Genomic DNA, 23079 nt, shown 5'->3' on the forward strand with positions numbered 1-23079 from the left:
GGGGTTATATCCTTCCTGTTAGGCCCTGTCCGGGGGTGTCCTCGGATGGGGCCACAGTGTCTCCTGACCCCTCCTGTCTCAGCCTCCAGTATTTATGCTGCAGTAGTTTATGTGTCGGGGGGCTAGGGTCAGTTTGTTATATCTGGAGTACTTCTCCTGTCCTATTCGGTGTCCTGTGTGAATCTAAGTGTGCGTTCTCTAATTCTCTCCTCTCTTTCTTTCTCTCTCGGAGGACCTGAGCCCTAGGACCATGCCCCAGGACTACCTGACATGATGACTCCTTGCTGTCCCCAGTCCACCTGGCCATGCTGCTGCTCCAGTTTCAACTGGCCTGGGCCCTAGGACCATGTCCCAGGACTACCTGACATGATGACTCCTTGCTGTCCCCAGTCCACCTGGCCATGCTGCTGCTCCAGTTTCAACTGTTCTGCCTTACTATTATTCAACCATGCTGGTCATTTATGAACATTTGAACATCTTGGCCACGTTCTGTTATAATCTCCACCCGGCACAGCCAGAAGAGGACTGGCCACCCCACATATGCTCTCTCTAATTCTCTCTTTCTTTCTCTCTCTCGGAGGACCTGAGCCCTAGGACCGTGCCCCAGGACTACCTGACATGATGGCTCCTTGCTGTCCCCAGTCCACCTGACTGTGCTGCTGCTCCAGTTTCAACTGTTCTGCCTTATTATTATTCGACCATGCTGGTCATTTATGAACATTTGAACATCTTGGTCATGTTCTGTTATAATCTCTACCCGGCACAGCCAGAAGAGGACTGGCCACCCCACATAGCCCGGTTCCTCTCTAGGTTTCTTCCTAGGTTTTGGCCTTTCTAGGGAGTTTTTCCTAGCCACCGTGCTTTTACACCTGCATTGTTTGCTGTTTGGGGTTTTAGGCTGGGTTTCTGTACAGCACTTTGAGATATCAGCTGATGTACGAAGGGCTATATAAATACATTTGATTTGATTTGATTTAGTGACAGTTGTGGCTGCTTAGTGTTGTCTCTACCTTCTTGCCCTTTATGCTGTTGTCTGCCCAATAATGTTTGTACCATGTTTTGTGCTGCTACCATGTTGTGTTGCTACCATGGTGTCTTATCATGTGTTGCTGCCTTGCTTTGTTGTTGTCTTAGGTCTCTCTTGCTGTGATGTGTGTTTTGTTCTATATTTATAATGTATTTTAGATTTTTTTTTCAGGCCCTCGTCCCCGCAAGAGGCCTTTTGGTTGGTCGTCATTGTAAACAAAAATGTGTTCTTAACTGACTTGCCTAGTTAAATGAAGGTTAAATAAAATAAAAATGTTCAAGAGAAAAAGAACAAGCCTTTATTGGAAGAAAGTAATAATATACAGTAGGGAGAACAAGTATTTGATACACTGCTGATTTTGCAGGTTTTCCTACTTACAAAGCATGTATTTCTTATCATAGGTACACTTCAACTGTGAGAGACGGAGTCTAAAACAAAAATCCAGAAAATCACACTGTATGATTTAAGTAATTCATTTGCATTTATTTTTTGCATGACACAAGTATTTGATACATCAGAAAAGCAGAACTTAATATTTGGTACAGGAACCTTTGTTTGCAATTACAGAGATCCTACGTTTCCTGTAGTTCTTGACCAGGTTTGCACACATTGCAGCAGGGATTTTGGCCCACTCCTCCATACAAACCTTCTCCAGAACCTTCAGGTTTCGGGGCTGTCACTGGGCAATACGGACATTCAGCTCCCTCAAGATTTTCTATTGGGTTCAGGTCTGGAGACTGGCTAGGCCACTCCAGGACCTTGCGATGCTTCTTACGGAGCCACTCCTTAGTTGCCCTGGCTGTGTGTTTCGGGTCATTGTCATGCTGGAAGACCCAGCCACGACCTATCTTCAATGCTCTTACTGAGGGAAGGAGGTTGTTGGCCAAGATCTCGTGATACATGGCCCCATCCATCCCTCCCCTCAATACGGTACAGTCGTCCTGTCCCCTTTGCAGAAAAGCATCCCCAAAGAATGATGTTTCCACCTCCATGCTTCACGGTTGGGATGGTATTCTTGGGGTTGTACTCATCCTTCTTCTTCCTCCAAACACGGCGAGTGGAGTTTAGACCAAAAAGCTCCATTTTTGTCTCATCAGACCACACGACCTTCTCCCATTCCTCCTCTGGATCATCCAGATGGTCATTGGCAAACTTCAGATGGGCCTGGACATGCGCTGGCTTGAGCAGGGGGACCTTGCGTGCGCTGCAGGATTTTAATCCATGACGGCGTAGTGTGTTACTAATGGTTTTCTTTGAGACTGTGGTCCCGGCTCTCTTCAGGTCATTGACCAGGTCCTGCCGTGTAGTTCTGGGCTGATCCCTCACCCTCCTCATGATCATTGATGCCCCACGAGGTGAGATCTTGCATGGAGCCCCAGACCGAGGGTGATTGGCCGTCATCTTGAACTTCTTCCATTTTCTAATAATTGTGCCAACAGTTGTTTCCTTCTCACCAAGCTGCTTGCCTATTGTCCTGTAGCCCATCCCAGCCTTGTGCAGGTCTACCATTTTATCCCTGATGTCCTTACACAGCTCTCTGGTCTTGGCCATTGTGTAGAGGTTGGAGTCTGTTTGATTGAGTGTGGACAGGTGTCTTTTATACAGGTAACGAGTTCAAACAGATGCAGTTAATACAGGTAATGAATGGAGAACAGGAGGGCTTCTTAAAGAAAAACTAACAGGTCTGTGAGAGCTGGAATTCTTACTGGTTGGTAGGTGATCAAATAGGTCTGGACTTTGACTTGGCCATTCTAACACCTGGATATGTTTATTTTTGAACCATTCCATTGTAGATTTTGCTTTATGTTTTGGATCATTGTCTTGTTGGAAGACAAATCTCCGTCCCAGTCTCAGGTCTTTTGCAGACTCCATCAGGTTTTCTTCCAGAATGGTCCTGTATTTGGCTCCATCCATCTTCCCATCAATTTTAACCATCTTCCCTGTCCCTGCTGAAGAAAAGCAGGCCCAAACCATGATGCTGCCACCACCATGTTTGACAGTGGGGATGGTGTGTTCAGGGTGATGAGCTGTGTTGCTTTTACGCCAAACATAACGTTTTGCATTGTTGCCAAAAAGTTCAATTTTGGTTTCATCTGACCAGAGCACCTTCTTCCACATGTTTGGTGTGTCTCCCAGGTGGCTTGTGGCAAACTTTAAATTACACTTTTTATGGATATCTTTAAGAAATGGCTTTCTTCTTGCCACCACAGTATCTTGGACCTGCCTGGTGTGTTCCTTGTTCTTCATTACATTTACATTTAAGTCATTTAGCAGATGACTTCATGATGCTCTCTGCGCTTTTAACGGACTTCTGAGACTATCACAGTGCAGGTGCATTTATACGGAGACTTGATTACACACAGGTGGATTGTATTTATCATCATTAGTCATTTGAGTCAACATTGGATCATTCAGAGATCCTCACTGAACTTCTGGAGAAAGTTTGCTGCACTGAAAGTAAAGGGGCTAAATAATTTTGCACGCCCAATTTTTCAGTTTTTGATTTGTTAAAAAAGTTTGAAATATCCAATAAATGTCATTCCACTTCATGATTGTGTCCCACTTGTTGATTCTTCACAAAAAAATACAATTTTATATCTTTATGTTTGAAGCCTGAAATGTGGCAAAAGGTCGCAAACTTCAAGGGGGCCAAATACTTTCGCACGGCACTGTATACATACAAATAGATCCCTGCTAAAGTAAATAGATCATAACAGCTCTGGGTCCATGGTCATACATAACACATGAATGATTGTACATGAAGTCAACAACTACAGAAAAATGGTACAAAGTTCAAACAACCCAAGCCTTGGCATAAACATCCTGCCCCAGACGGACAGGCCTGTTTAAAAGAGCTGCACTGTGCAAGCTCAGCCAACAAACTATTCAATACAGACTTATTCAATACATCTTGTTTCAATACAAGAACAAAATGACCCAACACAAGTCCTACTGTTTGGGTTGCAGTTTGGTTGTGTGCCAAACTCGCCTATCCTTAACCTGACCTACCCTGCGACCTTTGTTACTTTACCAAAGCCTTCAAACAAAAAGGACAGGTACTCTTCACCGACATCCTATCTCTTTGAATGTTGTCAACGTAACGCTTCTTCTTGGTAACCATTTCACACTGAGCAACCCAAATAGCAATTTTTTGGCCCATGCCCTGTCTTTAGCTGCCACTAGATGGCGATGTAACTTCATTGGTATCAAAGAAGCAGCAAAAATCTATAATGTGCTTTTAAGTTTTAAGATGAAGCTCACATTCGCATATCAGTTATATACAAATCTCAATGCAATACAAATGGTAGCTATATGATGACTATTTAACTGAAAGATTCAAATGTACTGAGTTGTTAGTCGAGCGAGGATATTGTAATGTTTCAGTATCCTCTGCAATAAAAATGACAAGTCAGAGGAACACTATTATTTTTAAGTAGATTAAAAAGTAGAAGACTTTCGATAATGAAGAGGCAAGGCAGTCTAGTTGCACACGGTTTGTTACATGCAATTTCCATACCTTAAAGTTAGAGGAAAACCATGTATCTGAAACCAGCTAAGCTGCTTCAATCACAGTATAAGCTACAGTGAATAATTATTATCATCACAGACAAATAACAAAATCAATGTAGTCAAAAGGGGAGGAAATTCATATTGACTTATTTTAAGACTAAACCACAAACCCCACCACTTCTACATCATCTTCATCGTCATTGTCGTTACTTAGAGGGTGTCAGGTGGGCGGTCACTTCCTCCTCTCCACAGGAAACAGGAAGTGGTCACAGCTAGTCGGTCAGCGAGCACTCTGACAGCGTCCGCTCGCGCGTGGTGATGTAATTAAGTATGTCAATGGCGGTCACCACCCCGAATACCATCTGTCTAAGACAGGGCGAGCCATCCTCCATGTCTTAACAGAGAGAGAAAGAGAGAGGGAAGAGAGATGGTTATTACTACTATTGAGATAACAGACTGTGACAAAGGTTTGTGACGAAAGGTGAATTAAGAGCAATAGAACCACATCAATTATGTTAAATTACTTCTCCAAGTTCAAGATTTGGTAGATGGGAATGTTTTCCACAAAGGAAGTTGGAAACTAACTTCCCAAGCTCTTTATCCAAGGATGCAATAGTTGGAAATTACGGCAAATCAAACCAATCAGTTTACAAGAAGTTATGTAACTAGCTTCCTGTTTTCGAGAGACAGGGTTAGAGTTAGGTCCCAACGAGAGTTTCCAGTGTAACATTTCTAGTGTTGATTCAGGAGTTAAATAAATAACCAGTGTTGAGTGTGTCCGTTTTACTCTGTTGAGAGTAAAACATTCCCATCAAAACCATACCCAACATTTCCCAGCATGCTCTACTGCAGCTAGATTTTTTAAAAGATTGTTTTTTAAATCTGTGTTTTTGCTATGTACAGTACATTGACTGAATGATTGATTAATCTTATGCTACACAAAGATAAATAAAATACATTTTTATAAACTAATCCAATCAGTTAGATTTATTGCACCCGTTACTTTTTAAATGGTTGTTCCAGTTTCAAATGGTTGAGGTAGTTTCCTTTATCAATGTTCCTAACTCTGACAGTCATTATAAATACAAGGCTGCAGGTGAATACAAATTCTAACTGTTAGATGTCTGAACTCTAGCTGGATTCCAATAAGAATTACATATAATTTTGCAAGCCAGCATAATGTGACTAAATCAAACATGGCCATCAAAGTAAGGCCTTATGATATATGTAACATATTGTCATAAAGAGTTTCATTGTAATGATAACATTAGCCTACAGTAGGAGCTCACTTGGTGAAGTCCACAGGACTGAAAAATAAATTAATTTGACAACCATGTATCTGTCATTAGCAAATTCAGTCATGGGTGGTAACTCTACAATTCACTCGAAAAGGCAAAGCACACTGGGAAATTATGTTGGGTGTGTGGCTTAGTGGGGCCGTGGCTTTCAATTACAGTTTTTCTCAATTGCTAAAACACTAAAACCCATTGGCTGAACATAGTTCTCAGTTGCCTGGACTCATTTAGCTAATTATGCAGTCTGTTGTCAATACCTTAAAACATTTCACATGGTAAAACACACTCACTTAGACTTTTCAGCAAAACTCCAAACACATTCTCATTCTCAAAACACATTCTGCACTCTAATGCACATGTCATCCATACTAGTAAACACAAGTGGCAACAATCAAATACAAATAGAGAACACATGTCATTGATTGAACACAACCACTCAAAATTGATTTAACCTGTTTCAAATGATGCAACACAACCAACAAGCCAGTTCAGAGAGGAAACAGGTTGTTGAAGGTGGCAAGGAGAAAGTCTGAGAATGGATAGAAGAAACAATGTGAGAGGACGAGTGCGTATGTGAGGAGGAGGAGGGAAAGAAAGAGGAAGACAAAGAGTGGAAATATCTGATGAAATTCGAGCAAGTTATAGACCATGTTCTTATCCATGAACTGACAATGAGGGAAGCAGGACTTAGAGTGCAACCCAATTTGAGACGATTTTCTGTGTCCGCCATAGTAAGGACATTCAGAGAAGAGAACAGGTACAGTATACTACTGTATTTTTGTAATTGCAAATTTAGTGTACTACACTATATGCAGCTGTTTCAATAGACATTTGTAAAGTTAATCACTGTATGTATTGTACTGCATGAATATGTTTTGTAACTGCACAACTACTTTTTGTAGAATTGCAAGGCTGCCACATGCAGGTGGAAGGACAGCTATATTCACTTGGGAGCAAGAGGTGGTTATAGTTGGCATGGTCCTTCAAGATAATGCTATACAACTCAGAGAAATACAGGAACGAGTGATACAAGACAACACACACTTCCAGGGAATCCACAGTGTGAGCATTTACACCAATGACCGTGTCCTCCATCGTAACAGGATGCGAATGAAACAAGTATACAGAGTACCTTTTGAGCGCCAAGGGTGAAAGAACTGCGAGCTCAGTATGTGCAAGTAAGTGTACATTCAGAAACATTTACTGTAATCCAGATTGTCTACAGTACTAACACATACTATGTATGTGAATCAGAAGCCTAATTGTATTCTACAGTGTAGCACTGTCTCTGTACGACTTACAAAATCCTACATACAGTATATTGTATTTCTACACAGACAATATTTGACTTGGAATCCTTGGACAGACCCCATGAGTTCATCTTTGTCGATGAAGCAGGCTTCAATCTAACAAAGATCGATGAAGCAGGCTTCAATCTAACAAAGATCGATGAAGCAGGCTTCAATCTAACAAAGAGAAGGAGAGGCCGAAAGATGATTGGACAGTGGGCCATTGTTGAAGTCGCTGGTCAACGAGGTGGCAATGTCACAATCTGTGCTGCTATCAGCAACCATGGTGTTCTACATCACCATGTTACTCTCGGGTCATATAACACCCAGCACCTTCTAAGATTTATTGCCAATCTAAGAGATATTTTGCTTGTGATGTCGACAAAGTGCTCTGGCCTGACCCAGCCCAAAGACAAGAAGAAGCACATTGATCACATTTACTCCTTTCATTTGTCACTTTTAGTATTGTATACTGTAGTACACTGCATTGTAGGCTGTATACTGTACAATGGACAAATTGTATGGCCCTGAACATTGTGCTTTCCAATTATGAACAGTACTGACTGCTCAATAGATTTTGACTGGTTGCAGGTTCATATCAACAAAGAACAAGAATTACAGTATCACAGAGACAAAGGACAAGTTTGTGAGATGCAGGGTACAGTACTGTAAACATAGGGGTATAAGGAGGAGGAAGAACAAAAAACAAAATAGCAAAGAGCAAAGCAGAGTAGTAATTTCTGATCAATTTTGAGCTACTATGACAGAACATGTTTGCGTTCATCAAAAGACAATGACGGAAAAATATTCTTTTTTTTTAGATGAAAAATGTACTTCTCCCTGAGAATTGTATGTTTTGAACAATGTGTTTTCTATTTTTCGGTGTATTGTTTACTGACTGCTTGAGAGTGTATATCATTTTGATCACTTTGTTTATGATTTGAGAGCAGTGTTTGATTTTGAACACAGGTAAAACTGTTTTGTGGCGAATGTTTCATTTTGCAAGAGGAGTCAGAGGTTATGTAAATAGTGCTTGAAGATGAGGTTTAATGTTTTCGGGAAATGGAGCAAGGTTTCAGAAATGGTGTTTTAGCAATTGAGAAAAACTGTAATAATTTTTGGCCACCCGAGAGTGGAAGTGGTCTACGGTTATGTTGATTCAATTTTGAGCACGTCTGCTGCCAGTTCGGATGTCTTTGTACTGTATGCTTACATAAGAGCATGTCGCAATAATGACTTGTAAATATTTAGAGACACAGGCCTCTTGGTGTAATGGTAAAAAATACAATATGATGGGTTATTGCATAGCACCATTGGTGCAAACTATATACACTTCCTAGTGTTAAAAATACTTTATAAGGTGTTATTACACAACACTGACAGTGTTAATTCCCTAACACTGAAAAAGTGTAACAGTGTCAGCACTAAGCACAGTGTTCATTTAACGCTCAAAGTGTGGACCCATATAGACACTGGCCAAGTGATATATTGAATACTGCTGATTTGACACTGGAGAAGTTGCGGTCTACCAATGAGTATAAACTAAATACATGTTGAAAGTTCTTTGTCTTCTGATAAAGGTGTGGTAGTGGGTTGACAAAAATAACATGACCTATTAAGCAAAGTCCCCTCGTCTGTCCTTACACAACAGTCTGATTATTGCATCATCATCTACTGGTGGCCAGGCACCTCCAGGCACACAGTCACCAAAACACCACAGGTGGACTTTGACAACCAACACACACCTTGTTTAGCTAGTAGACCACACCACTGCCAGGAAGCAACAGGGCCTTAGAGCAAGCTAATCCGATTCATAGAGAAACATGGGAAAAACACCAGCGAGGGAAATCAACCGCTATGTCGCCTCTGGCTGGGAGAGGGGCTGGTCACCTTCAACAGAAGAGAGCAGGGCTGCATTCAGTGCGTTTTTACGTTCTGGAACGTTTGAACAGACACGCTGCTGTACTTAACAATCTATTGAAAAACGGGGAGGGTTGTGGGTTGGGGAACGCTGGCCACTGCCCTTTAAATACGTCACTCATTGCTTCGAGCCTCACCTCGCCACACCCACCAAACGGGCGCAAACGTTCCTCAAAGTCTGTTCAAGAACGTAAAAGAGCGTTTTAGGGAAATGTGTCGTTCAGTACAAACCGTTCCGCAACGTAGCAAATGTCCAGGCGAACTGAACGCACCCCAGGTGTTTCTAAGACTGTTCGTCTCTACTGTCTGACAGAGGTAACTAGCGGTGGTAGAAAAGGACAGAAGGAGCAAAGTGGGGGCTATAAAAGGAGGGAAGAAAGAGACGGCATTGGTGAGAAGATTTCTTTTAAAGGAGCGAGAGGAAAAATAGGATGATGCAATACAAGAAGAGTAGGAGTGTGATAAGAGGAAGTGAGAGTGAGAAACAGGAAGACAGAAAGATGGGAAGATGAAGGTCGATAAAAGAGAGGAAGGAGGGGTAAACTTACATTGGATCTGCTCATGCACCACCAGGGCAAAGTGATCTGTCTCCAGGATACGGGACAGCTTACCCAGGTTATCTGTCAGTCGCACCTGAGGACGACACATGACAATTAGGAAACCCTACTCAATGATGACCTTTTTGTTTGAAAGCTATTTGTTTAGGAGGTTACGGTTGAGTCGAATTATAAGAGCATATAGGTGAGGTAACTGACCTGTTTAAATTGTTTGTAAAGCACCTTGGCGACAGGGTCAGAGGCCTTGACCTTCCCAGCCAGTACTGAAGACAACATATTGCCCAGGGTAACCATCCCTAGGATCACGCTACACAGACAAAGATAGAGAGGATATGGTCATTATTATTATGACAACTGAAACATTTGGCACATGGCCTCTATGGCAACCAGGTAACTAGGGTAACCAGGTAAAATCGTACCCTGACTCATCAACGACGGGTGCCTGGTCGAAGGCCTTCTCCTTGAGGATCTTGATGGTCTTCTTGATGTTGACTGAAGGCAGCACAGTGAGGGGGGAAAATAGGTTCAGACCCTGCAGACTCAGGTTCCACCACCAGGGTTTGGACACCATCAGGTTTTCTGGGGTTAGGAAGCCCTTATCACACATCCAGTTATCACTCAGGAACTTAGACCTGGGGGGGTAGGGGTTAGAACTGGGTTAGAACTGGGTTAGAATTGGTCCTACTAAAGTTAAATCCCTGGTATCCCATAAAAAACCTTAGCAATTCTCCTTCTCCCCAAACTTAACTCCCCCACATTATCCTTTTCGCCTCAACCTCCCTCCTCTTCCACTCATCCCCCTCTTCTCTCCCTCTCTAGTTGCTTACATGTAGTTGCGGATGGAGTCAGGCAGGATGACGACACAGCGCTGGCCCTCCTTCAGCTCTGTGGCCATTCTAACTGCTGCAGCCATGGCCGTACCTGAACTACCTCCTACACTTACAGACAGACAGAGAGAGAGAGAGAGAGAGAGAGAGAGAGAGAGAGAGAGAGAGAGAGAGAGAGAGAGAGAGAGAGAGAGAGAGAGAGAGACAGACAGACAGACAGACAGAGAGACACCAAGAGAGAGAGAGAGAGTGAGAGAGAGAGAGACAGAGAGAGACACCAAGAGAGAGAGAGAGAGAGAGAGAGAGAGAGAGAGAGACCAAGAGAGAGAGAGAGAGAGAGAGAGAGAGAGAGAGAGAGAGAGACACCAAGAGAGAGAGAGAGAGAGAGAGAGAGAGAGAGACACCAAGAGAGAGAGAGAGAGAGAGAGACACCAAGAGAGAGAGAGAGACAGAGAGAGAGACAGAGAGACACCAAGAGAGAGAGAGAGAGAGAGAGACAGAGAGAGACACCAAGAGAGAGAGACCGAGACAGAGAGACAGAGAGAGACACCAAGAGAGAGAGAGAGAGAGAGAGAGAGAGAGAGAGAGAGAGAGAGAGAGAGAGAGAGAGAGAGAGAGAGAGAGAGAGAGAGAGAGAGAGAGAGAGAGAGAGAGCTAGACCATACAGTACTACACAGAGACACACACTATTAGAGAATTATGATTTTTGGGAGCACCAGTCAGTGTGTGTGACATCAACCTACCGCAGAGAAGCCCCTCCTCCCTGATCAGCATGCGTGACATGGCAAAAGACTCATCGTCATTGGACTTATACCACCTGTCAACTACCTGCAAAAGAGAGAAACATTCATATGCATTCTACCATAGCACTCAGATACAACATACAGTATGTATAGATGGTGAGTCATTTAACTTCCACAATTTGAACACACTTGAGTTTGAGCTGTCATACTGTATATTATTGTAGATCTTACTGTATCCAGAATAGTAAACCCGGCGCTACCACAGTTTCACACACAGCTCATCTCAGGAGGTCACTGTCACACACTCACAGATCTGTCTAGTACAGTAGGGATGAAGTCGTATCCGATGCCCTCCACCTCGTACTGGGTCTTATCTGTTTTGTTCAGCTCCTCTGGCTCAGCCAGTATAGAACCCTCAGGGTCCACACCCACGATCTACACAACACAGAACAACAATGTTAACTAACCATTACATCAATGGGCCAAAATAACACGGTAATAAATACATCACACACAAAGGTAACGCAAAGGCAAGTGAGGCAACTGTTTGATCTTTACTTTATCAATTTGAGATACATGTTATGGCTTTATTTATCAGTGGCAGGATTAATATTATTTTAGGATCCAACTTCATGGCTTAGCGCAATACGTTACACTACATGACCAAAAGTATGTGGACACCTGCTTGTCGAACATCTCATTCCAAAATGATGCCCATTAATATGGAGTTGGTTCCCCCTTTGCTGCTATAACAGCCTCCACACTTCTGGGAAGCCTTTCCACTAGATGTTGGGACAATGTTGCAGGGACTTGCTTCCATTCAGCCAGAAGAGTATTAGTGAGGTCAGGCACTGATGTTGGGCGATTAGTTCCAAGTTCCAATTAATGCCAAAGGTGATTGTTGGGGTTGAGGTCAGGGCTCTGTGCAGGCCAGTCAAGTTCTTCCACACTGATCTCGACATTACAATTCTGTATGGACCTCGCTTTGTGCGCGGGGGCATTGTCATGCTGAAACTGGAAAAGGCGTCCGCAAACTGTTGCCACAAAGTTGGAAGCACAGAATCGTCTAGAATGTTAGTGTATGCTGTAGCTTTAGGGGCCTAGCATGAACCATGAAAAACAGCCTCAGACCATTATTCCTCCTCCACCAAACTTTACAGTTGGCACTATGCATTGGGGCAGGTAGCGTTCTCCTGGCATCTGCCAAACCCAGATTCGTCTGTCAGACTGCCAGATGGTGTAGCATGATTCATCACTCCAGTTGATGCTTGGCATTGCACATGGTGATCTTAGGCTTGTGTGCGGCTGCTTGGCCATGGAAAACCATTTAATTAAGCTCCTGACGAACAGTTCTTGTGCGGACGTTAGTGGTCCTGTTCTGTGAGCTTGTGTGGCTTACCACTTCACGTCTGAGCCTGTCACGATTTCCGCCGAAGTTGGCTCCCCTGCCTGTTCGGGTGGTGCTCGGCGGTCGTCGTCACCGTCCTACTAGCCGCTACCGATCCCTTTTTCGTTTGTCTGTTGGTTTTGTCTTATTAGTTTCACCTGTGTGTATTTTAGTTTAATTAGCTTCCCTATATGTAGTAGTTTGACCCGCCCTTGTTTTGTGCGGGATTGTCTTTTGTTACGTGTGTACATATTAAGTTGTGGTGTATTTTATTTTCTATACTGGACACCCTGTGATTTTGGGGTTGTCTGGTATAGTGTCCTGCGCCCTGTATTGTATTGGGCTTATCAGTTTGGTGTGCAATAGTAAAGCACTTTACTCCATTACTCTCTCTCTGCGTCTGATTCCTGCACACACACCTAGTCCCGCGTGACAGAGCCGTTGATGCTCCTAGATGTTTTGCCTTCACAATAACAGCAGTTACAGTTGACCGGGGCAGCTCTAGCAGGCCAGAAATTTGACGAACTGACTTGTTGGAAAAGTGGCGTCCTTTGGCGGTGCCACGTTGAAAGTCACTGAGCTCTTTAGTAAAGCCATTCTACTGCCAATGTTTGTCTATGGAGATTACATGGCTGTGTGGTCGATTTTATACACCTGTCAGCAACGGGTGTGGCTGAAATACCCTATGGGTCTTAAATTGATGTTGTTGCCTTAAACGTTCAGCTAAATGAATTTGGAATTGTCTCTCCAAGACAAAGAACACGAGGCAGGGCAATAACATGTCAGATTGCCTTCTTATAGATCTTGAGCATTGTGTTTGTGACTCAGTGCACTACCTTGATGTTGGGGCATCTCTCCTTCAGCTTGCGGGCGATGCCAGTGATGGTGCCACCGGTGCCAGCTCCTGCCACCAACATGTCCACCTTACCTGCAAGAGCAGAGTGGCGCAGAAAGATTTGTCTATCAGCACAGTAGTACGAAAAGGGTATTCTTCACTCAATTTCTCTATCGCACACACACACATACCATCACACTGCTCCAGGATCTCCTCGGCAGTGGTGTCGTAGTGGGCCAGGGGGTTGCTAGGGTTACGGTACTGGTCCAGGATATGAGAGTTGGGAATCTCATTCTTCAGACGCCAGGCCACGCCTATGTGGGATTCCGGCGAATGAAAGCGGGCAGCGGTTGGGGTACGCACGATCTCCGCCCCCAAGGCTCTAAGCACATCCACCTGAGGAACACAAGACCAGATTACAGTTAATTCCATAACAAATGCCTACGCAATGACACACAGACACAGACACAAACACACAGCAGCCTCACCTTCTCCATGCTCATCTTCTCAGGCATGACGATGATGCAGCGATAGCCTTTAACTGCAGAGGCCAGGGCCAGACCAATACCTGCAGCACAGAGAGAGAGAGACAGAGACAGAGAGAGAGAGAGACAGAGAGAGAGAGAGAGAGACAGAGAGAGAGAGAGAGAGAGAGAGAGAGAGACAGAGAGACAGAGAGACAGAGAGAGAGAGAGAGAGAGAGAGAGACAGAGAGAGAGAGAGAGAGAGAGAGAGAGAGAGAGAGAGAGAGAGAGAGAGAGAGAGAGAGAAATACTTGCAGGTCATGTCAGCGGTACAGACCATACTGCACAACTCAGGGCTGCAGTAGATCCTAATGTCAAAGGTAGGCTGGGAGGTCTCAGTGATCACACCAGGCAAAACTCATTTTAAACGCACACACACGTGTACACACACTTGTACAGGCATACTCACACACAAAAAACACAAACAAAAATCCTTTAACTGGGGTGTAATCTTTCTGCTGTGAGTCACATAGCCAGTTCCACAGAGAGGGCCTTGTCGGTCTCTCTCTCTCTCATGCATACCTGTGTTGCCAGAGGTGGGCTCGATGATGGTGTCTCCTGGTTTGAGGATCCCATTTCTCTCTGCATCCTCCACCATCCTTAGACTGATACGGTCCTTCACACTGCCCCCTGCGTTAAAGAACTCACACTTGGCCACTACACACACACACACACACACACACACACACACACACACACACACACACACACACACACACACACACACACACACACACACACACACACACACACACACACACACACACACACACACACACACGTGTGAGGAAATGTTGAATTATGAATATGTACTGCGCTGGCTCATATTATCGTTTACTTAAGCGTAACAACATATGGGCAAAACAAACCAATTTAGAAAACACTTAAGATCTTTTAATAACACAGAAAAGACTCAAACTAAAATCCCACTATGTACAAGTTAACTATAAAGCCAATAAAAAACACAAGGGATTACATTAGAAGTTGCCACAGGCATGGGAGGGGGGGATCATGGGAAGAGACTGAGCCCCCATGAGCCGATTTGGAAAATGGGGGGGGGTCGTCCAAAGGTCCGCACACATACCACACCCACTCTCCCTTTCACACGTACACAAGTACAATAGCCGATTGGCACAGATTCCAAACTGCCCCACATCTACTATAGACAGCCAAAAAGTACATCTGAATCACGTGAAAATCCATGGAAGTACCATGGAAACAGGCCTCTTTGTCCCACTAAGCCATGTGAATCAACCAGAGATGGACTCTAAACAATCAGGCCCATAAAAAACACTCACTGGCGAGAGGGGAAAGATTTAGACCGGCACTATTATTAAGTCTAGTATTATCGTACTTTACCGGTCATTGGTCAACTGTACCAATCAATCAGAGAAAAAACAAGGATCTGTCTGAGCTAGTCGCCGGGCAGAATAACTGGTCTTTAACAAAAACAACAGATGCTACTATGTAATGACGGGAACATTTCCCTCAGAATCGACCTCCTGACTTCCCAAGACTTCCCAAGCCTTGTGACTGTCACAATCCTGCCTAGTGGCACCTGATACAAGAGCTTGCCCCTCTCCTGCCACCCCTCCCACCCCACCTTGCTACAGTGGCCCTAAGGTCACCTATTCCCACACAGCAGAGGGTCTTTCAGGTGACCATACCCTCCTCCACTCAGAGTGGACTAACCTACGTCAGACAAGACTTCTATCATACAGTGAAGCCTAGTGGACTGTAATGTCAGGAAAGGAGGCTATGTGATACCCTTACATTTACTTTGAAGTAATGACAGTATAACAAAGGGTTCACAGCTAAACTGTACTACAGGAGGAGTCTAGAGAGCCTCCTCTACCTCGCTCTTGCACACTTCTTTGGTCAATTATTTAATTCTCCCTCACTTCTATTTTATCCCTCTGTCTTTATTTCTTTCTCCATCTCCTTCTCCCTCTCTCCATTCCTCCTAACCCTCGCTCCTTCCTCTCTCTCGATCCCTCCCTCTTTGTCATGTCCTCTACTACTGGATTTATGGATTCATGCTTTAAAACATATAACTGCTCTCTTGAAGACAGCTGATCGCCCACAATGTGTAAATCAAACACACTTGCACAGTTTTTTTTTGGGGGGGGGGACAGAAAATGTGAGTTAAAAATGACACAGCCTGATAAGTTACTGTATTTCCATCATGTTGACACAAACAAGGAAGTGCAAATACAGACATTGCCTTTATCTGGTTGTCTTCTGGCTAGTGTCAATATGCTTAGTGGGTGCCGTGCTGTGTGTGTTGACTGTGTGTCATGCCTTCAAGGTTGACTGTGTGTGTCATAACATGACTGTGTGTGTATGTGTAAATACTCACAGAGTTCACACTTAAGGCCGAAGGCTTTGGGGATCTTGTTCATGCGGACCAGAGGTGTGTCTCCGATCTTCCCGAGGATGTTGGGTAGAATGCTGGGAGCTTCAGTCCTGAGAGGCGGGTATGGGATGGAGACTCAGAGACTCAATATACACAGAGAAAACATGGATCATTCCCAAATAGACAAGGAGACAAGGCAACAAAAACAAATCAAATTGTATTTGTCAAATGCTCTGCAAACATGGGTATATTTGATCCAAAGTACACTATATAAAAAAAGGTATGTGGACACCACTTCAAATTAGTGGATTCGGCTATTTCAGCCACACCTGTCGCTGACAGGTGTATCAAATTGAGCACTCTGCCATGCAATCTCCATCAACAAACACTGGCAGTAGAATGGCCTTACTGAAGAGCTCAGTGACTTTCAACGTGGCAACGTCATAGGATGCCACCTTTCCAACAAGTTAGTTTGTCAAACTTCTGGTGTGCTATAGCTGCCCCGGTCAACTGTAAGTGCTGTTATTTCGAAGACTGGGAGCAACAACGGCAAAGTGGTAAGCCACACAAGCTCACAGAACAGGACCACTAACGACAGCACAAGAACTGCTCGTCGGGAGCTTCATGAAATGGTTTTCCATGGCCGAGCAGCCGCACACAAGCCTAAGATCACCATGAGCAATGCCAAGCGTCGGTTGGAGTGGTATAAAGATTGCCGCCATTGGACTCTAGAGCAGTGGAAACGCGTTCTCTGGAGTGATGAATCACGCTTCACCATCTGGCAGTCTGACAGATGAATCTGGGTTTGTTGGATGTCAGGAGAAACGCTACCTGCATGAATGCATAGTGCCAACTGTAAAGTTTGGTGGAGGAGGAATAATAGTCTGGGGCTGTTTTTCATTGTTCGGGCCCCTTAGTTCTAGTGAAAGGAAATCTTAACGGTACGGCATACAATTATATTCTTGACGATTCTGTGCTTCTAACTTTGTGGCAACAGGTTGGGGAAGGCCCTTTCCTGTTTCAGCATGACAATGCCCTCGTGCACAAAGCGAGGTTCATACAGAAATGTTTTGTCGAGATCGGTGTGGAAGAACTTGACTGGCCTGCACAGAGCCCTGACCTCAACACCATCGAACACCTTTGGGATGAATTGGAACGCCGACTGCAAGCCAGGCCTAATCTCCCTACATCAGTACCCAACCTCACTAATGGTGTTGTGGCTGAATGGAAGCAAGTCCCTGCAGCAATGTCCCAACATCTAGTGGAAAACCTTCCCAGAAGAGTGTAGGCTGTTATAGCACCAAAGGGGGGACCAACTCCATATTAATGGGCATGATTTTGGAATGAGATGTTCGACCAGCAGGTGTCCACATACTTTTGGTCATGTAGTGTATCTTCTTGAATGTTGTTACAGTTTTGTCATTTGGAAACTTATGTAATTTGGCTACTTTTGTAACCTCTGTATCAACCTCTGTATCATGAAATCTTTGGGACAGAGAGTTTTGTAACATGGTACTGTATAGCCTATGGATTCTGTTTGTCAGTGAGACAAACACGCCTGTGCATGTGGCAGGCAGCACTGAGTTGTTGATGCCTTACATAACAACATATAACAACTTACATTTATTGAGTGGAGAGACTACAGTGTCAAACAGCCAGACTGTGCCAGAGAAATGCACACGCACATACCCTTTTCCCTAGGCCAAAATGCCAGCTCACTTCAGTGTTGCTGGAAACCATCCTAAAATTGCCATGTCATGGTGACACCAACCATCTTTTGCCCAACCCTTCCTCATTCCTGGGTCCTCTCTGTGGCTCTGGCCCTTTCAGGTGTGTCATTATGCAGGAAAATCGAGCCAGGCTATATATCAAATTCTTCCAAGTCAAAACAACATCCTGTTTTTAATGTTGTTGCTCAACCAAACGAGAGACATAAAAGTACATGGGGCTGGGTTATCTTGGTTCTTTTTTCCCCTTTCAAGTGAAGCAAGCTGGTGACTATATCTTATCTACACAAGGGAAATTAGTGGAGTCAGTGAACTATGTAAACTATACAGTGCATTCAGAAAGTACTCAGACCGCTTGACTTTTTCCATATTTTGTTACGTTACAGCCTTATTCTAAAATGGATTAAATCAAATAAAAATCCTCATCAATCTACACACAATACCCCATAATGACAAAGCAAAAACAGGTTTATAGACGTTTTTTTGCAAATGTATTAAAAATATAAAAACACATACATTATTTACATAAATATTCAGACCCTTTGCTATGAGACTCAAAATTGAGCTCAAGTGCATCCTGTTTCCACTGATCATCCTTGAGAAGTTTCTACAACTTGATTGGAGTCCACCTGTGGTAAATTCAATTTAATGGACATGACTTAGAGAGGCACACCAGTCTATAAGGTCCCATAGCTGACAGTGCATGTCAGAGCAAAAACCAAGCCATGAGGTCGAAGGAATTGTCCGTAGTGCTCCGATATCTGGGGAACGGTACCAAAACAATTCTGCAGCATTGAAGGTCCCCAAGAACACAGTGGCCTCCATCATTCATAAATGAAGAAGTTTGGAACCACCAAGACTCTTCCTAGAGCTGGGCGCCCGGTCAAACTGAGCAATTGAGGGAGAAGGGCCTTGGTCAGGAAGGTGACCAAGAACCCAATTGTCAAATTTTGACAGAGCTTCAGAGTTCCTCTGTGGAGGTGGGATAACTTTCCAGAAGGACAACCATCTCCGCAGCACTCCACCAATCAGGCCTTTATGGTAAAGTGGCCAGACGTAAGCATCTCTAAAAGGCACATGACAGCCTGCTTGGAGTTTGCCAAAAGGCACCTAAAGGACTCAGACCATGACAAACAAGATGCTCTGGTCTGATGAAACCAAGGTTGAACTCTTTGGCCTGAATGCCAAGCATCACGTCATGAGGAAACCTGGCACCATCCCTATGGTGAAGCATACTGGTGGCAGTATCATGCTGTGGGGATTGTTTTCAGTGGCAGGGACTGGGAGACTAGTTAGGATCGAGAGAAAGATGAACGGAGCAAAGTACAGAGAGATCGTTGATGAAAACCTGCTCCAGAGTGCTCAGGACCTCAGACTGGGGTGAAGATTCACCTTTCAACAGGAAAATGACCCTAAGCACGCAGCCAAGACAACACAAGAGTGGCTTTGGCACAAGTCTCTGAATGTCCTTGAGTGGCTCAGCCAGAGCCTGGACTTGAACCGGATCAAACATCTCTAGAGAGACCTGAAAATAGCTGTGCAACGACGCTCCCCATCCAACCTGACAGAGTTTGAGAGGATCTGCAGAGAAGAATAGGAGAAACTCCCCAAATACAGGTGTGCCAAGCTTGCAGCGTCATACCCAAGAAGATTTTAGCCTGTAATCACTGCCAAAGGTGCTTTAACAAAGTACTGAGTAAATGGTCTGAATCCTTATGTAAATGCGATATTTCAGTTTCTTATTTTGAATACAATTTCTAAAAAACAGTTTTTGCTTTGTCATTATGGGGTATTGTGTGTAGATTGATGAGGAAAACATGTGTTTTTATCCATTTTAGAATAAGGCTGTAACGTAACTAAATGTGGAAAAAGTCAAAGGGTCTGAATAGTTTCCGATTGGACTGTAGGTGTTCAAAGAGGACGGAGGATCAGCAGAATATGTGTAAATACTCTGGTTCTGCTATGGAGATGTGACTCACAGTTCAGAGTGGCAGTGAGGGGACTCTACGGAAGACCCGCCCAGTTTCCAAGTGCATTTGCTGGGCAAGTCAGGACGGATCCACAGCCTCTCCTCCACGCCTGCGGCTGCCTTCTCTAGACCGTTCTCCCCCTCGTGCCCGTTCACATGGACCGACCCATTCTGGGCCTTATGGCCAGCACTGTCCTCGTTCACTTGAGCCGATCCATTCATGGAGAGCTTGTGGCCGTTCAACATGGCTTCTCCGTTGACCTTGGAGCCCCCTTTCAAAATGGCAGCCACTTCGTTGGCTTGTGCGTTGCTGAGCTTGGCTGCGTTGGGGCAGACGGAGGGCTCGGCGCCTACAGAGTCCGTGCTGGAGAAAACCGACGACATGACTCACCTGAGAGAGAGAGAGAGGACAGAGAGAGAGAGGACAGAGAGAGAGAGGACAGAGAGAGAGAGGACAGAGAGAGAGAGGACAGAGAGAGAGAGGAGACAAAGAGTAACTGAAAGATTATCAAATTATTGTAGTAAAATGTACTACCCTTCTCAGCTAATATGCAGTTCTATGAAAAATAACACACACCCAATGTGGTTACATGCTGTATATATATACATTATTACCATTCCTGTCCTTACATAACAAGGACAAGCCAGGATATGTCCAGGTGAATACTGCCAGGGAGAATAGAATGCTCCCCCAACAGACCTACCCAGACTTTCACACAAGTAACCTATATAGGCTACACACTGCAGAGACTAGAGTATAAAGCACGAAACCTCGGTCTCTGCCGTTGGGTCTCTTTTATAAGGGCCGATTAGCCTAGCTCTGCATACACAGACACACACGACTTATCCTGATTACTCTATTGGATAACAATGACAACTCTCCCTTTCTGTACGGCTTGAACAGACAATCAAAGTACTACTGAAATAGCAGTCTTCTCAGAGATTGCAGGTGGGAAAGATCGAATAGAAAGCCTAACAGGTCAAAATGGACGAAATGTACAGCAACTTTGACCAAAGGTCCAATGTGGGAAATAATGCTCTGTCCAGGGTTAATTTGTAAATTCTGTTCGTGCTCAGCTGGATTGGCCATCTGTATTCAGCAGCACTAACATTCAAGAGAATTAAACAAGCAAAACACAATTGTATCATTTTAAGGCTCTTGCATTTCTGAATGTTTTAAAAGCCTTCACATCCCTACTCTCGTGACTGACAGACCATGACATGTGATAATCTGTAATCACATATAAAACAAAAGGGTCCAGGAAAGTAAGACATTCTTACTAAGTTGATGGAGTTCAAACTCGAGATAATCTCGTACAGATCCCAATGCACTTAACATTTTCTTAGCTGGCAAACACCCAATCGCCTACTAATCTCATTGCAACCCCCCTCGAGGTCTCTGATCACTACTTTTTTCCTTTTCTGTCTCCCTCTCCTCCAACCCCAGCCTCTCAGCCTCTACCCTGATAGTCATGTGTCGTCGCAATCTTCGCTCTCCTGATTCTGCCGCTTCGAACCTACTATCCTCCCTTTCCACATCCTATGACTCGCATTGTACCTTTTCCTCCCGGCCGGCTCGGCACTCCCACCTTGTTCCGTGGCTGAGTGACTCATTGCGAACTTACAGAACAGGGCTGCGGGCAGCTGAGTAAATATTTAGAAAAACTCAACTCGAATCATCTTTTCACTCTTCCTCTCTACCGCTGCTAATGCTACTTTCTATCACTCTAAATAATGTCAAGCTTCTGACTCTAGGAAACTATTTTCCACCTTCTCCTCCCTCCTTAATCCTCCACCCCTCCTCTGAGTCAGTATCGTTTCCTTGTTATTTCAGGATACCCTTTCAACATTGCATCAACACTGCTATTAGGATGAATTTATAACCTGAGTCTATATGTGTTTTTGTTTAACACAGGTTAACAGAAAAAAGTCTAATGTTTCTACTTTGTTTTTAAAGGTCCAATGGAGCAGAGCCATCTATCTCAACATCAAATCGTTTCTCGGTAACAATTAAGTACCTTACTGTGATTGTTTTCAATTAAAATGGTCAAAAAGAAACAAAAATAGCTTCTTAGCAAAGGGACATTTTTCAAGCAAGGACTGTCCATGAGTGGTCTGAGTGGAGAGGGAAAAACTGAAAAAATAACAAATATTCTTGGCAGAGAGGTTTGGAACGTGTTCTTATTGGTCTATTAACTTAACTACCACATGGTGATGCCACCATGGAAGGCCAATTCTCCATCCCACCAAAATAAATTCCAACTTCATAGTTTGGAAATAGATATAAAACACAGAGAAATGTGTTTTTGACTGCACTGGGCCTTTAGAATGTCAGATTGTGTGGGTTGACAACTCAATCAAATAACTATTATCACTGGACAGTGGTCCGTCATCTTTTCCTGCGATTACAACGAGCTTCTCCTCTGCCTGGCTGAGCATAACCTATTCTATGGTGAACTAGTCTGAACTTAAACGACTTAAACCAGGTAGAAAGTGTGTAGAAATGATCATGAACATACATGTTTTAATAATTTAATCTCTGACAAATGTTTCTTCAAATCACAGTATTTTCAATATAGAGCTATTAGCAGCGCTATTTTGGTTGATTTTTTAGGTTTCAAACCAGTAAGTTGATTAACATTCATCAAGAATATGTTCAAAATGAATGAGATGGAAACTATTTACCCGTGTCATGTAATTGCTACATTTACTATCAACATTGCATTAAAAACTGTTTTCCAGATTGGAAACTTGGGTCGCGACTGAGACAACTTGGTTCAATTTGGGTCCCGAGGCAAAACCAGTTGAGAACAACTGCTCTCGTGTAATCTACTGTACTCTACTTTTCTTTACTGTTTCTGTGCTGTCCAGACTTGTGAAACATAGACGTCGATGATTGGTTTAGATTTGGTCTGGTCACCAATCATGGACGTTGTTGTTTGGGCCAAATAAAGGCCGTCAGTGGACGTTGAAACCACAGACGGTCCGGCCCAAAAAACAGTGAAACCACAGACGGTCCGGCCCAAAAAACAGTGAAACCACAGATGGTCCGGCCCAAAAAACAGTAAAACCACAGACGGTCCGGCCCAAAAAACAGTGAAACCACAGACGGT

General features: G+C 43.9%; 1 protein-coding gene across 4 annotated transcripts in view; it reads right to left on the reverse strand.

Moving 5' to 3' along the window:
* Positions 1-1302: 1302 nt before the first annotated feature.
* Positions 1303-23079, reverse strand: part of LOC118386170 (cystathionine beta-synthase-like) — a 28037-nt gene continuing 6260 nt past the window's right edge. For 2 of the 4 annotated variants that reach the window (XM_052522307.1, XM_035773668.2), the window contains exons 2-14: positions 19977-20357; positions 16274-16380; positions 14437-14571; positions 13879-13958; positions 13582-13786; positions 13392-13483; positions 11478-11603; positions 11169-11253; positions 10426-10531; positions 10018-10230; positions 9797-9905; positions 9590-9674; positions 1303-4931 (exon numbers count right to left, since the gene is read on the reverse strand). In XM_052522307.1, the coding sequence (XP_052378267.1) occupies positions 4810-4931; positions 9590-9674; positions 9797-9905; positions 10018-10230; positions 10426-10531; positions 11169-11253; positions 11478-11603; positions 13392-13483; positions 13582-13786; positions 13879-13958; positions 14437-14571; positions 16274-16380; positions 19977-20350 (1839 nt within the window). In that variant the 5' untranslated portion in view covers positions 20351-20357 and the 3' untranslated portion in view covers positions 1303-4809. Of the gene's footprint in view, positions 4932-9589; positions 9675-9796; positions 9906-10017; positions 10231-10425; positions 10532-11168; positions 11254-11477; positions 11604-13391; positions 13484-13581; positions 13787-13878; positions 13959-14436; positions 14572-16273; positions 16381-19976; positions 20358-21247; positions 21409-21524; positions 21656-23079 lie in introns of those variants that run through there. The other 2 variants (XM_052522309.1, XM_052522308.1) reach the window with 2 other exon arrangements.

This window comes from Oncorhynchus keta, chromosome 7, assembly GCF_023373465.1.
Source record: "Oncorhynchus keta strain PuntledgeMale-10-30-2019 chromosome 7, Oket_V2, whole genome shotgun sequence".
Lineage (NCBI taxonomy): Eukaryota > Metazoa > Chordata > Actinopteri > Salmoniformes > Salmonidae > Oncorhynchus > Oncorhynchus keta.